This window comes from Capra hircus, chromosome 28 (assembly GCF_001704415.2).
Source record: "Capra hircus breed San Clemente chromosome 28, ASM170441v1, whole genome shotgun sequence".
Taxonomy (NCBI): Eukaryota; Metazoa; Chordata; class Mammalia; order Artiodactyla; family Bovidae; genus Capra; species Capra hircus.
This window is the reverse complement of record NC_030835.1, coordinates 35294012-35310292: the sequence shown is the minus strand read 5'-3', so window position 1 is coordinate 35310292 and position 16281 is coordinate 35294012. Positions and strand designations below refer to the sequence as shown.

At 35.8% G+C, this 16281-nt stretch overlaps 1 protein-coding gene across 1 annotated transcript in view; it reads left to right on the top strand.

Annotated features, from left to right (window-relative positions):
* RYR2 (ryanodine receptor 2) overlaps positions 1–16281 on the top strand; it is an 814256-nt gene that overhangs the window by 401556 nt on the left and 396419 nt on the right. The window contains exons 13-14 of the mRNA XM_018042460.1: positions 6560–6724; positions 9433–9554. Of these exons, the coding sequence (XP_017897949.1) occupies positions 6560–6724; positions 9433–9554 (287 nt within the window). The remainder of the gene's footprint in view (positions 1–6559; positions 6725–9432; positions 9555–16281) is intronic.

The window sequence follows — 16281 nt, the reverse complement described above, 5'->3', positions numbered from 1 at the left end:
AGTACTGGAGTGGGTGGCCATTAACTTCTCCACATTTAATCCTAGTTCAATGAAGCTTAGATACTGTTTTTAATCTTCATTATGTAGATGACTATATTTAGGCTAGGTTAGTTAAGTGGCAGATCTAGACTCTGAACCTAAGTATTAATAGTAAATCTAAAGCCCCCTTTAATGATAAAACTTGTGATTTAATAGTAATGAGTAGCAGATAAAAAGAAATGTTGCTCATCTGTGATCACCTGCATATTATGGTTGCTTAGTGATTGATTAAATATCTAAAAATTAAAATCAAAATGGATAACTTGGGCTTTTTTTTGTTACCAAAATAGTTATATGATGTTTATCAATGCAGATGGATTTTTGCTTTTAATCAGGATTAAATTCAGAATAAATTCTTGCATTCAAGTGGTGTTTCTCAAAGGGTTTTGATAGTATAGTAGAAAGTAATGCCCACTATGGTTTTACAGAACATAAGAGAAATTCTGTTTTAGTTTTTATAGTAACTTTAAATAGCATTAAGCCTGATAGTGAGCTTGGTGAAACCATCTGTGGTTAAGATGAGGTGTTTCACTAATTTGAAAGGATATATGCATTTTTGTGTTCATTGCATCATTGTTTACATTAAGATTGGTTAGTGCCCATCGATAGGTGAATGGATAAAGAAGATATGGTATACATACAAATATATATGATGAAATGTTACTCATCTGAAAAAAGAAATCTCGCCATTGACAACAGTGTGGATGGACATAGAGGGTATGCTGCTGAGTCAGAGAAAGACACACACTGCATAATTTCACACACACACACACACATATATATATATATGTATGCAGAATTTAAAACACAAACCAATGAACAAGCATAACAAAACAGACTCATAGATACAGAGAACAAACACTATTGGTTGCCAGAAGGGAGAGAGACTAAAAGGTACAAACCTCCAGTTACAAATCAATAAGTCATAGGAATGAAATGTTCAGCATGGGGAATATAATTAATAATATTGTACTTTCTTAGATGACACATGGTAATTAGACATCATAGTAATGATTTTGTAATGCATAGCATTATGATTGAATCACTGTGTTGTATACCTGGAGCTAACATCATGTAGACCAATTATACTTCAAGTTTAAAAATGGAGATGCTGGAAAGAAATGCAACAAGATGTTAATGATGGTTATGTCTGCAAGAGATGAGGACTATAGGTGATCTTTAATTTTTGATACCTTTAGGTATTTGTAGGTGTCTGCAATGAACAGATTTTTCTTGTAAAATTAGAAAGAAAACAACACCCTTAAAAATGAAGTAAGAAAAGACAACAACAACAACAAAAATGAAAAAAAAGATGAGGTATATCAGTCAGAGTTTAACCAGAGAGATAGTGCCAGAATGAGAGACATATATATGAAGGGATGTTTTATATGGACTTGCTTTCTGAGATTGGAAAGCTGGCCGAGGGGTCTATTAGTGCAAATGTCCTGAAGAGGAAGATTGTAAGCAGAATGGAATCGATGGGACTCACTGTAGTCTCTGTGCTTAAGGAAAGCCTAAATCCTCTTTTAAAGACTGCGCCGCAGCACTGTTTATAATAGCCAGGACATGGAAGCAACCTAGATGTCCATCAGCAGATGAATGGATAAGAAAGCTGTGGTACATATACACAATGGAGTATTACTCAGCCGTTAAAAAGAAATCATTTGAATCAGTTCTAATGAGATGGATGAAACTGGAGCCGATTATACAGAGTGGAGTAAGCCAGAAAGAAAAACACCAATACAGTATGCTAACACATATATATGGAATTTAGAAAGATGGCAATGATGACCCTGTATGCAGGACAGCAAAAGAGACACAGATGTGTAGAGCAGACTCTTGGACTCAGAGGAAGGAGAAGGTGGGATGATTTGGGAGAATGGCATTGAAACATGTACACTATCATGTAAGAAACGAATTGCCAGTCTATGTCTGATGCAGGATACAGCATGCTTGGGGCTGGTGCACGGGGATGACCCAGAGAGATGTTATGGGGAGGGAGGTGGGAGGGGAGTTCATGTTTGGGAACGCATGTACACCTGTGGTGGATTCATGTCAATGTATGGCAAAACCAATACAGTATTGTAAAATAAAGTAAAAATTAAAATTAAAAAAAAAATACCGCATCAGATTAAGTATGACTCACCCTGGGAAGCCTCCCATTTTATTTGCTCCAGGTCACTTGAATAGAGACCCTGACTACATCTGCTGGGTCTTCGCCTTCGTGGTGTAACACAATCTAACCGTAGAAGTGATACCCCATCATGTTCATTGGTTCTGCCCACACTCCAGGGGAGGGAAAATATAGTACAAGATTTTAGAGGGCTTCTTCTAAGGCTCTGTGTCCTTGTTTCCCTGTCCCCATGGAAGCTCCTCAAAGACCCTCTGTTATTGAATCAGGTGTGCTGCTCTTCGCTCACAAAATCAATAGCCACAAACGCTGATAGAAAGGAAGGTTGTCTTGAATCAGAATAACTAGCCATCTGGGGTTATGGTGGACTCAGCAACCCCCAAAATCACCTCTGAAGATTCTGCATGGCAGTGAAAGCTTTTAAAGGGAGACCAGGAAGTAATCTAGTGAATCATTGAGATAGGGAGTCAGAGTCTTGGCCATCCCCAACAGTGTGCAGGCTCATCGGCTTCTCATGATCTTTCTTTAGATACTGGCTTGTTGACACAGTTTATTTGTGAGATTCCTGGAGAAGGAAATGGCACCCCACTCCAGTATTCTTGCCTGGAAAATCCCATGGATGGAGGAGCCTGGTAGGCTATAGTCCATGGCGTTGCAAAGAGTTGGACATGACTGAGCGCCTTCACTTTCTTTTTCTTGTTCACACAATTTATTTGTGAGATTTCCAAAGGGGAAGTTAGGGAAGTGATCTGGTCATCTGTTAATTACTTATTCATTTCTGCTTCTTTGATTTAGGGAAAGAACCAACAAGTTGCAAACTATTGTGTGATGAAAAGATTTGAAAGGTGAGCTAGGGCCAAAAATGAGTAGAGCATGGGGGTACCTGGTTTAAGGTTAGTGAAAAGACAATAGAGGGGCCTTCTACAAGCTGCTTACATCTCCCAATACAGGAAAAGTTTTAAGCCCTTCTCTCTACAAACCCACCTGCTGGAATTTTTCCTCATGAAGCTTCTGAACATCAGGACTAAGGTCAGCTGTGTGTTTTTTTTGCAGTTGTGCCCTGGATGGGCTAAGCTTGACCTGGCCTGTCCATCTCAGCAATTTCTCTTAACCTGTAGTATTATTAGACTCATATTTCACAGTGACCAGCTATTCTTTGCCAAAATGTGCCCCTGTATAGAAGCAAATAAATTAGGTTTTGACCTTTTAACTCTCATAACTTTAGCCACTATTTGTCTTAAGGAGAACTGGCTTGTACCAAAATACTCCATCATCTAAGGATGTAGGCCTTGTCTTCTTTCTCTCAGCCACTTGACAGAATAATTTGGGGACATTTAAGGAAAATTTCAGTTAATGCTAGAAGAATCTCTTTGACTACCTGGTCCGTATAATTAAAACATAATGCTATTAGGACTAGCTTAAATCTCCTAATGAGTCTGATTTCCAATAGTATGTCCAGTATATATAATTTAAGGAGAACAGTTGTTCAGACATAGTTGTGACTTGGTCATGAGCGAGATTGACATACCCAATGCCAAAACATCACTTTTTATTTTTCAGGCTGAGCTTTTAAACTTCTGGAACCATATGAATATTCATTTGGAAATTAGATTTTCCAAGCATTCATGAGTAGGATTATTTGAATGCTGGGATTGGGGTTACTTTATTTTTTCTGAAGAGTGACTTTGGTTTTTTCAAGCAGTGAATCTTGCTGAACTGAAGCTCCAGTTTCTTCTTTCTTTGGCAGTGGGCTGTTGCTTGTACAGTTTGTGCTCAGTTATTTTGGAGTCTAGCTGCTGCTATTTACTAGGCCTCCCCTGGGTGTGCATAGTATAATGGTTAACAAGAATTGGCAGATTGCATAAACAGATTTTGTGGCTACTTTTCTCATCCAGGATTTAGCTCGTCTAATTTTTTTGTCTGCTTGTGAGCCCAAAATTGTGTCCTTTGATACCTTAAGTATCAAATAAGGCAGCAGCTTTTCTTCTGCTTGAGCTCTAAGCAGATTGGACAGGGCAAGCCCCTAGGCAAAGGCTACATCTTACAGATCACTTGTCTTTATAGAGAAGTCTGCTGTTCACTTTCTGCTTTTGGTCTCTCTGAAATGCCTAAAAACAGATTCTAAAAAATATTTTTTTTCCAGTATTCTAACGGTTGTCTATGGGGTGATTAGCCTAACTAAACCACAATCATTTCCCAAAGCCAGAATAACTAAAAACAAAACTAAATATAGATGATTTATGTAATATATCAAAGTAACGCTAAAACTAAAGATCACTAATTTAGATATAGGTTAGCTAATACAGGGTTTTAGGAATCTGACTTCTCACCTAACTTGGACACTTTATTTCTGGTAAGACAGACTAGTTTTCTATTAGATGCTTTTACCAGCTATCATGTTCTTAACATGGTGATGGGTCAGATCATCCAGATTATTTTTACCTGAATGTCTCCTAAACTTGAACTACAGAAAATGATAGGAAATAAAAGAAGGAAAGGACATGACTGGCTTTTGTTCTTTTAAACAGCAAATAATCAGGTGTGTTTTTTTTTTCCCTCTAATGTCACTTTAGCAGTTCTTACTTGACTTGGGAATCAGAATAATTACAAAAACATGGTCATCATGAAGTTTTGAAATTAAAGTTCTAATCCAGAGAGTGATGTGAAGCACTTCAGTAAAAAGCAAGCACAGCATACCTTTGCACTTAGTAGCTGCAGTTTTTCAAAGCCCAATCCACAAGCCTATAAATAGACTAGAAGCCAATTTCCTGGGATAAAGGAAAAAGAAAAAGCATGTTAGAAGCTCCTTGTTTCATTTTGAGGAGATAATTGCATTGTTAAATATTTTCCCTAGAATTTAAATTTTCTATTTAGAGGATTGGTTTAAGTAGACTTGTAGTTTATCTGGTTTGATAGAATGAAATTGGAATGGTTTATTATCTGTTTTATTGCACATTCTTAGCATAGTGTTTCAGGTTATTTGCATAATGGTTAAATCAACTTAACTTAAAATTGCATTCACTTTCTTATATGACCTTGAGCCTTTTTGCATTAAGAATCTAAACTCATTTAAGTTTTAATTTTCAATTGTTGACAGAGTGTCCATAATTATTTTGGAGTTGTTAATTATTAGTGTGGTGTAATAAACCCCCTCCAGTGTTCTTGCCTGGAGAATCCCAGGGACGGGGGAGCCTGGTGGGCTGCCGTCTATGGGGTCGCACAGAGTCGGACGTGACTGAAGCGACTCAGCAGCAGCAGCAGCAGCAGCAGCAATAATGCCATAAGAAATCAAAATTTCTGTTTCACTTGAATTGTTCCTTTTGGTGGTTTAACAGACATAAAATTGATTCCAACCTAATTTTCAGAAACATTTATATAACTAGTACTGATTTCAAACAATGCTCAGACAGCCAAAGAGATAGACAAAACTTAAATTTAACAAGAAAATTAGAACAAGAACAATAAGAAACCAGAAAAAAGATATTGTTACCGAAAGAATATTAGATTTTTTTCCTGTTATTTTAAGAATCATACAGAACTTCAAGATATAGTGAGTTTTCGAAGACCAGAATGAAACATGGAAGGGAAAATTGAAGGAAGAAGCATTAAAACAAATAAGGATTGAAAGGAAATATTTAGTTGGTATCATAGGATTGATTGTTTCTTCCTAGCATAGGGAGCTCTGTAGTCCAAAAACTATATTAAAACTGAATTATATCCTTGATTAGTGTTTAAAAGAAATCATCATTATTCCTAACACCTTCATTAAAACAAAATTTATCATTACCATTATAAATAACAGATTCATGGTCAAAATCATGAAAGTTTATTAAAGTGTTTATTTTATCCCAGATACTGTGCTGAAAGTGTTGCATTCATTATCTCGTTTTTTCTGATACTGTGGGGGAGGTTCTCTTGTTAACTTTATTTACAGATGAGAAAACAGAGGCTTAAAAGGTTTAATTAACTTATCCTAAGGCCTCAGAGGTACTAAGTGGCAGAGATTAGGCTCAAGATTGGATTTTCTGTCCCTCCAACCTATACTCTTTGTCATCAATCATAAAAATAATAATCTGGAAAGAATATGAAACCTAAATTATTGATTTTAAGGTCCCTAGTTTGGAGTTCGCCATGAAACAATATAAAATTTTGTGTTACGGCTGAAATAATTTTCTACGTGTATGAATAATTCAGGAGTATGTTATTCATCTTTGCAATCTCCTACTCAGCTTCCAGTAGAGGTTGAACTGCTACAATAGAACATTTGACCATTATTATTTCAGAGGGCTATATTTTTCAGGGAACGTGATTTACAACAAGGCAAAGTTCTTTTGATATTAAACCAGTATTTTTTACAGCCTTTGCTTCTCTCTTTTTTCCCTCTCTCAGGAAAAATTGGATGTAGGAGTGAGAAAAGAAGTTGATGGCATGGGAACCTCTGAAATAAAATATGGAGACTCGGTATGTTATATACAGCATATCAATACAGGCTTGTGGCTCACTTACCAGTCTGTGGATGTGAAATCGGTGAGAATGGGATCCATACAACGTAAGGTAAGAATGCACAAAACCACTGTGTATGGCAGCCATTCTTAATGAGTGAAAACCACGAATGCAAGGCCAAAACAAGTAGCTACCCTCTCAGCCTCTTGCTATGTTATTTGCATGCTAGAGGTCCAGTCCCACCCTGATGAACTCTCTGGTTTTTGTATGGTGAGCAGTTTCAGATGTTGCTTTGTTGTTGTTGTTTAGTTGCTCAGTCCTGTTTGACTTTTTTCGACCCCATGGCCTGCCAGGCTCCTCTGGACAGAATACTGAAGTGGGTTACCATTTCCTCCTCCAGTAGACCATGTTTTGTCAGAACTCTCCACTTCGATCCATCACTTTTGGGTGTCCCTGCACGGAGTGTGGCTCATAGCTTCATTGAGTTACATAGCCCCTTTGCCACAACAAGGCTGTGAACCATGAAAGGGTTGAAATTTTAGTGTTTTTGTGTTTTTTGTTATCGCACCCAAGTCACGTTTATCTCAACTTGCTGTCATTTCATCTCTTCTGGTTGTTCATCTCAGTATGACTTCTGATTGTGAATTTTCACTCCTCTTTCACTGAAGTTATGCCTTCTTGCATCCTGTAGACAATTAAACTAGTTTATATACTTAAATAATATTCTGCTATTTCATTTTATCTGACTTTAATAAAATTGGATATGATTGCTAAATTTTATCAGTTGAACGGAGATAAAAATCATGATTTAGTGTTTTCTACTTTGTTGATAGATAAGTTAATAGACATCACAATATTTAAGAATCCTTATATTCATAGATTAAACCCAGTTTGGCCAAGTTTATTATTCTTCTTAAATCTTATTGGTTTCTACTTATATTTTATTTTAGAACTTACCTAGAATTGCCACATATATTCACTTGATAAATTTATGCATTAATTTTTCTTTGTTTATGGATATTGAAATTTGAAATTCATACAGTTTTCAAATTTTACAAAGTATTCTTTCCTTTGTCTTTTTTCAACCATTGGAAAATAGAGACCAGTTCATAGGTGACAGACTGTGTAAAGACAGGCAGCAGTCATTGTTCATTTACTAGTCTACTATTAAAAGAGTATGTTATCTTTGAAGGTCCATCAGAGCTCACTTGTGAAATTTTCTAGTCCTATGATCTTTTAAATATTGGATCTTAAATTTCCTTTGCAATCTCTGTTAAATAAGTTGATATCACCAAATTTTCTACATGAAGGAGATTTCTTTTGATGATTTTTCAAATTTGCTAGGAAGTTATCCATGTCCTCTGGGCTAGTCAGTTATGTTCTTAAAAAAAAAAATCGGAGGGGGCATTAAGTCTCATACGGCATTGATTTATTGTATTTTATAATTTTAATGTCTTTTGTATCTTATATCTTATTTCCTGTGTTTATTTCTTTCTTTCAATTTTGTCTTTGGCCTGCTTTGTGAGAGGTTAATCTCTTTCATTTATCTTCTCAAAAAATAAACATTTGGGGTTTATTCATCCTTACCTACTATATCATTTTCTTTCTGGTTCATTGAATTCTCTTTTTATCTTAATTAATTCTTCTTTTCAATTTTGTTTTTGTTTTTTAGGGTCTTAAAATGAGTAATATATTGCTCCATTATGGTCATTTTTTTCTTTGTCAGTGAATGCATTTAAGGTTTGTGATTGACTTTAGGACTGCCCTGATGGTCCAGTGGTTAAGACTCACAGTTTCCACTGTAGGGGGCAAAGATTCAATCTCTGGTAGAAGACATCACAATACTTAAGAATCGTTATATTCATAGACTAAACCCAGTTTGGTTTAGTCTAAGATCCCAGGTGTTCTTTGGAATGGCAAAAATAAAAAACCACTTTGAATAGAAGAAAAAAGACTTTGTATCTCTGTCTCATGGGTTTTGGTATAGGGAAAATCCTCTCTACATTGCTTTTTAGGTAGTTTGTGACGTTAGTTCTAGTTGCTAATTTTGTTCAGTTTATCTGGTTAAATGTTCTGAAGACATCTTGCTGTTGGTGTTGACTGAAGGGAGTTAGGCACAAATGGTTCCATTTACATACAGTACACAAGACATCTTTGCTGTTGAAAGTCCTGAAGATGGGAAATACCTTGAAGAACAGGGACAGGAAGTGAGCACTAGGGGCAGTTTTAAGGTGCCATAACATTGTCTTTCTTGATTGGGTGTTACAGAGTTGTTGCACTTTGTAAAATTCATTCAGCTGTTCAATTATCTCTTTATGTTGTATATTAAGAAATATAAAGCCTAACAAAAGATATAATACAATAAAATACATTTTTAAAAAGAACTGAGATACCTTAGAAGCATTGTTCAGTGCTTATAAATTAACCCTGCTGTGTTCAGAATTACTGTATAACTGGTATCCCATGTAATGTTTTCCTTTGCTTCTTTGTTCAGAGTTTGTTTAGACTGGATGAATTATTGAATATAGATATGTGAAAGCACTCTAATATTTGGTTTTCAAATCAATACATTTATTGATTTGTGCTTTAAACAACAACTGATTCATGTTTGAAGCAACAGCTGAATAAATATATTGAAGGATGAATTTGTACAGGGACTGTGCATATCACTTTTCCTGACCATGACTGCGTACAGCCTGTTTCACCTGTCTTTAGACTCTGTGTATTGTCATGGTTCACCTTTTTGAGTGCACACCTTCCTAACACCCAATTGAAAAAAGGATGTTGGGAGTAATGGAGTTATTTTTGTTTTCATGCAGGCTATTATGCATCATGAAGGACACATGGATGATGGCCTAAATTTATCCAGATCTCAGCATGAAGAATCACGGACAGCACGTGTCATCCGGAGCACAGTCTTCCTTTTTAATAGATTTATTAGGTACATTTTCCTTCTTTGTTGTGGTTGCTTGATATTTTATTTCAATTTCAGATTACAGATAAACAATTCTAAAACATATTATGTTGGTAAATCTCATACAGTTTGGCAATTCTGCTGAACACATTAGGAAATGCTAGTTAAATGATTTTGTGTTTTTCTTTTTTAAATTGGAATATAGTTGATTTACAATGTGTTAGTTTCAGGTATATAGCCAAGTGACTTAGTTATACATATTCATATATCTGTGCTTTTTCAAATTCTGTTCCCTTATAGATTCTTATAGAGTGTTGAGTATATTTCCTTTAAATGATTTTTTAAGAAATGACTGTGGTTTTAGGAATTTTATAGGTAACTTATAATTGTTAGCTGTATGTGAGAATTATTCTATAACATACCCTTGTGCTAGCATTTTCACACTGACGGTGGTACTGCCTAGATACTTGGTGAATTTTGAACGTTTTTTTTTAAGTGATTCTTGTAATGAGTAAGTTTTCCCATGTAATAATGGAAACAATTGCATATCTACAAAACTAAGTCTAATTTGTGTCCAGAGTGTTTTCTGGGAACCTTATACCACTAAATACTCTGATTGGTGATAGGTATTATATCTATTTTTACACTTGCCAATTTAAAGATGGGCAAAACTGATAAATATGTGTATATGCTCTTCCCAAGTGGCACAGGTGGTAAAGAACCCGCCTGCCGACACAGGAAACATAAGAGATACGGGTTCGTTCCCTGGATCGGAAGGATCCCTGGAGGAGGAAATGGCAAGTCATTCCAGTTTTTCCGTGGAGAATCCCCATGAACAGATGAGTCTGGAGGGCTATAGTCCATAGGATCGCACAGTCAGACATGACCGAAGCAACTGAACATGCGTGCATGCATGTATATATTTATAGTATATACATATTTATTTGTTACTGTTTAGTCACTCAGTCATGTCCAACTCTTGAAGACCCCATGGACTGCAGCCCACCAGGCTCCTCTGTCCATGGGACTTCCCAGGCAAGAATACTGGAGCGGGTTGCCGTTTCCTTCTCCACATATTTATTTATAATGATATTTAGTGTTTTAACAATTTGCACTAAAAAACCAATGAGTATATTCCATAATTTTTGGCCAAGTTTCTTCATTTATGTTTTCTTTGCGATTTGCCCTATTATTTGATAATATTTATATTATATTAGGCCATTATGAGCTTCTTCTATGTTAGAGATATTAATTTCCTATATACATTTTAAATATTTCCCCATTTTTTTTGGTTTGGAAAAGATCTTAAAGTGCTTTTTCCATCGTGGTTTGCTCAATAAATCATGTCTTGGTTTTATAGCATATAAAAGACCTTTACCACCTAAGATTATATGAATGTTAATTATTCTCTGCTTCTTTTATAAACCATTGCACTGTGTGTCCATTTCTGTGCATACTTTCATGAAATCAAAGCATGTGCAGAGCATTCATCTTCATCGTATGCCTAGTATTTATCTCAATTCTCTGTCTCATATAAATCCTAACCCTTTTCAGATGGAGTAATGCTTGCTGGAGTAGGCATCATCAGATTCTTATGTTTTATAACAACATTTTGTGAAATTGTGACTTATTTAGGATCAATTCAACTTAGACGTTTTCCAGCTTGTCCTTTCCATAGTTCTTCTTTAATACTGCCCAATCAGTTCTATTGAGGAAAATAACCATAAATCTTTAAAATAGCCTATTTTCTTTGTAGTCTATCCATCAGTACTGATTTCTTCAACTATAGAAGTTTTTATTACAGTGTGACTTGTGTGGTGTTTTCAGAGGCACTGTTGAGATTCCATTTGGCAAGAAAGAGCTAGCTTAATAACAGAAAAAAATTATTTGTTTTAAAGTATATTTGGTCGGAAAGATACTGTATCAGTGTTTAGACTCAATGTTGTGATGCTATGCCGTAAGTGATGTTTTCTATGTTGATCAAGATACGAAAATTCATCTTGGATGTGATTGACTTTTACACATTTGCTCTTTGCTCAAGAGTACTCATATTTTTTTTTAAAGAACCTGTGATTTGGAAGATTAATTTTAGAATCTTAATTCTTGCTTAATTGATTAGAGAACCAAACGTGAAATTTGGGTTCTGTGGCAAAAGTACTTACTAGGTATTTGCTGCTGCATAATAAAATTCAATTTTTATTTGGGTTATTTGAATGAAATTCATTCATTAGACTTCTCTTGATAAAATAGGTTAGTTATATAACCCATATTTAACTTTAGATCGTTCTCTATATCCAAGAATTTTGCATCTATAGATTCAACCAACCATGGATCAAAAATATTAGGAAAAAATTCCAGAGTGTTTCAAAAAAGCAAAACTTGAATTTGAAGCATGGTGGCAACTATTTGCATAATATTATATTGTATTTATAACTATTTACATAGTATTATGTAGGTAATCTAGAGATGATTTAAAGTATACAAAAGAATATTAGTAGGTTATATGAAAGTGAAATTTCACTTGTATGTGGGATCTTTTTTTTTTAAGATACAAATATACTTAATATCCAAACAGAAATAGATCCATAGACATAGAAACAAACTTACGACTACCAAAAGTGAAAGAGGACAGGAGCAATTAATTAGGAGTTTGGGATTAACAAAAACACACTACTGTATTTAAAATAAAGAAGTAGGACCTACTGGATAGTTCAGGGGACTATACTCAATATTTTTTAGTAATAATTATATGTGTGTGTGTGTGCGCACGCATGAGCACACACGCTCAGTTGCTTAGGCATACCCAACTCTTTGTGACCCCATGGACTGTAGCCCACTAGGCTCCTCTGTCCATTGGAATCTCCAGTCAAGAATACTGAAGTGGGTAGCCATTTCCTTCTCTAGGGGAAGGAATGCAGGGATTGAACCTGGGCCTTCCCAATGCAGGTGGATTCTTATCTTCTGAGCCACCAGGAAACCCATACTATACCATTATTACATAAGTGACTTGAGCATAAATTTTGATATCTGAGGGAGATCCTGGAACTGAGGGAGGGATAATCAGTTAAAAAGATTATCTGATTCCCAGTCTGATCTGTAATCTTTCTTTTTTCTGCTTCCCTTGGGTTTAATTTCTCTTCTTTTTTTTGCTTTCAGAAGATGAAGGCTGATATCATTAATTTGAGACCTTTCCAATGTCCTTTAGTGCTAAAATATCTGTCCTTAGTGTCCCCTGTCACTTTTTGTTGTGCTGTGTTTTCTTTTAATTGCTTCTTTGACCAATAGGTTGTTTAGTATTCAAATATTTGTGTTGTGCTTAGTTGCTCAGTCATGTCCAACTCTTTGCGACCCCATGGACTGTAGCCTGCCAGCCTCCTCTTTCCATGGGGATTCTCCAGGCAAGAATACTGAAGTGGGTTGCCATGCCCTCCTCTTCGACATATTTGGGATTTTCCAAAGATCCTTCTGTTACTGATTTCTAATTTAATATCTTTGAGGTCAGAAAACATACTTAAAAGACTGAGTGCTTTTAAATTTATCCAGATGTGACTTATGGCCCAGGAAGTTCCAAAAAAGCAAAACTTGAATTTGCTGCATGCTGGGAGCTATTTACACAGTATTTACATTATAGTGTCTATCCTAAGTAATCTAGAGATGGTTTAGGTACAGTGGAGGATGTGCATAGGTTGATGCAGAGGCAGGCATGACTACTTCAGTTCAACCTGAAACAATTATATCCCTCACTGTCACTGAACCAGGAAGAGTGTTATAACTCAGTCTAAGAATGGATCCCTCTTTTGTTAGCTTTATAACCAAGATCGTACAAATCAACTCAGTCACAAGTCCTTTCAGACATTTTCATAATGTTTGTTGTTAGTTGCTTTCTGAGGAAATGTTCAGTCTTGCTAAGTATTCTGTGTGCACTGGGAAATAAATGTTCCATGTGCGCGTTTTCCTTTGATTGCGTAGAGTACTGACAAATGTCCATTTGGTCTAGTTGGCTGATAATGTTGTTTAGATTGTCTGTTTCCCTACTGATTTTCAGTCTGTATGTTCTATTCATTATTGAGAGAAGGGTATTGAAATTTTGGGCTATAATTGGATCTTTCTACTTCTTCCTGGAAGTTCTTTTTCTTCATGTATTTTGAAGCTCTGTTGTTAGATTCATAAAAACTTAGAATATAATAAACTGGCACCTTTACTATGAAATTACCTTTTTTTTCTGGCTTTTTAAAAATAATTAAAATTTATAAATCTTTAGTTAGACTAAAAAGAGAGGACTCATAAAATCAGAAGTTAAAAGAGAGTCATTACAAATGATAGTGCAGAAATACAAAGGATCATAAGGGACTACCGTGAACAATTATATGCCAACAAATTGGATAACCTAGAAGAAGTGGATATATCCTAGAAAAATACAACATACTAAGACTCAGTTCAGTTCAGTCACTTAGTCGTGTCCAACTCTTTGCGACCCCATGAACTGCAGCACGCCAGGCCTCCCTGTCCGTCACCATCTCCCGGAGTTCACTTAAACTCATGTCCATCGAGTCGGTTATGCCATCCAGCCATCTCATCCTCTGTCGTCCCCTTCTCCTCCTGCCCCCAATCCCTCCCAGCATCGAAGTCTTTTCCAATGAGTCAACACTTCGCATGAGGTGGCCGAAGTATTGGAGTTTCAGCTTTAGCATCAGTCCTTCCAAAGAACCCCCAGGACTGATCTCTTTTAGAATGGACTGGTTGGATCTCCTTGCAGTCCAAGGGCCTCTCAAGAGTCTTGCCCAACACCATATTTCAAAAGCATCAATTCTTCAGCACTCAGCTTTCTTTATAGTCCAACTCTCACATCCATACATGACCACAGGAAAAACCATAGCCTTGACTAGATGGACCTTAGTTGGCAAAGTAATGTCTCTGCTTTTTAATACTCTGTCTATGTTGGTCATAGCTTTTCATCAAAGGAACAAGCATCTTTTAATTTCTTTGCTGCAGTCACCATCTGCAGTGATTTTGGAGCCCACAAAAATAAAGTCTGACACTGTTTCCACTGTTTCCCCATCTATTTCCCATGAAGTGATGGACCAGATGCCATGATCTTCGTTTTCTGAATGTTGAGCTTTAAGCCAACTTTTTCACTCTCCTCTTTCACTTTTTTTTTTCCCTGATATTTGCTATGACATCAAATTTGTATGATGTTAATATTGAACTCCTGCTTTCTTGCTTTTCTTGGTGTTAGTGTTGTATATTTTTTAAAGAACTTTTAACTAATTTGCATCTTTACAGGGCATTTCTTTTTTGCAGTATGTAGTTAGATCTTGAATTATTATCCACTTTGACAATCACTTCCTTTTAACTGTAAAATTTAGTCCATTTATATTTGTATGATTATTGATACATAGTTTTGCCTGCCATCTTATTATTCCTTTTGTATTTGTCCTATGTCATCTTTGTCCCTTTTCCTTCTTTTCCTGCCTTCTTTTGTGTTGTTTGAATATTTTCTGCAATTCTATCTTAATCTTTTTTTTTGGCTTATTAGTTATAATTTTTTGTCATTTTCATGGTTGCTTAAGATTTTTAGCATATGTCATTAACTTGTAATTTCAAGTTATTTCATCTCTATGAGTAATGTAAGAACACTTCAATAGAATACTTCTCTTCCAGTCTTTGTTATGTTTTTGTCATACATTTGGCTTTGTTTAATATTATAAACCCCAAAATACATTTTTATAATTTTCATTTAAGGTTATATTTTTTAAAAGAGATTTAAATACACAAAAAACACTAAACGTTTTGTGCCCAGACTTACCATTTCAGTTGTTTTTGTCTTCATTATTTTATTGAGGATTTGCATTTCCTTTAGGTAGTTTATCTTTATTCCCAAAATTCTTTTTACATTTCTTATGGTGCAGGTCAGTTGGAGATGAGCATTTTTGGCCACTGTACTTATTTCTGAAATGTTCTTATTTTACCTTCATTTTAAGTGATTTTTTTTTCCCCTGGGTATAATATTGTCAGCTGAGTTTTTTTGGTTCATTGGTTTTTCTTTTTACTTGTGATTATCTTTTATGCTTTATATATCTGGTCATTTTTGTTTAGTTGTCAGACATTGTAAATTTGTTGGATACTGTATATTTTTGTCTTCCTGTCAATGTTTTTGAGATTTTTCTGGGAGCCAGTTAAGTTACTCAGTCAAGTTTGATTCTTCTGGAATTTGCTTTTTGAGTTTTTGGGGTGGGAGCAGAGCAGGGTTGAATCTAGGGCTAGTCTCTGCTACTGAAGCAAGCCCATCTGTATCCTCAACTTGGTGCCCCATGAGTTATGAGGACTTCTAGTCTCGCTGATAGAAGGAGGTTGACTTCAGAACCTGTGTAAGGGTTGACTACTGTCCCCTCTAATCATTTCAGGGGGTTCTGTTCCCTGCTGAAGGCAGTTTTCTCATGTGTACATGTTGATCAGTAGTCGGCTGAGTATTTGAAAGGGATCCTCTTTAGTCCTCTAGAGTCCACTCTTGTAAAGCTATCTCCTCTCTGGGACTGTGTCCTGCAAACTCTAGCACCCTAGGTATTCCCAACTCTCAGCAATGTCTCCTCAACTCAGTGAGTCTTCTGTGCCTCACTTGGGTTCCCTTACCTACCTACATCATAGCTTAGGAATTCTTCTAAGGCAAACTGGAACAATTGTACAGCTCACCTTGGTTGTTACCCTGTCTATCCTTTGTATCTTGATGTTCAGTGTCTTGAAATGTGTTTTTCTG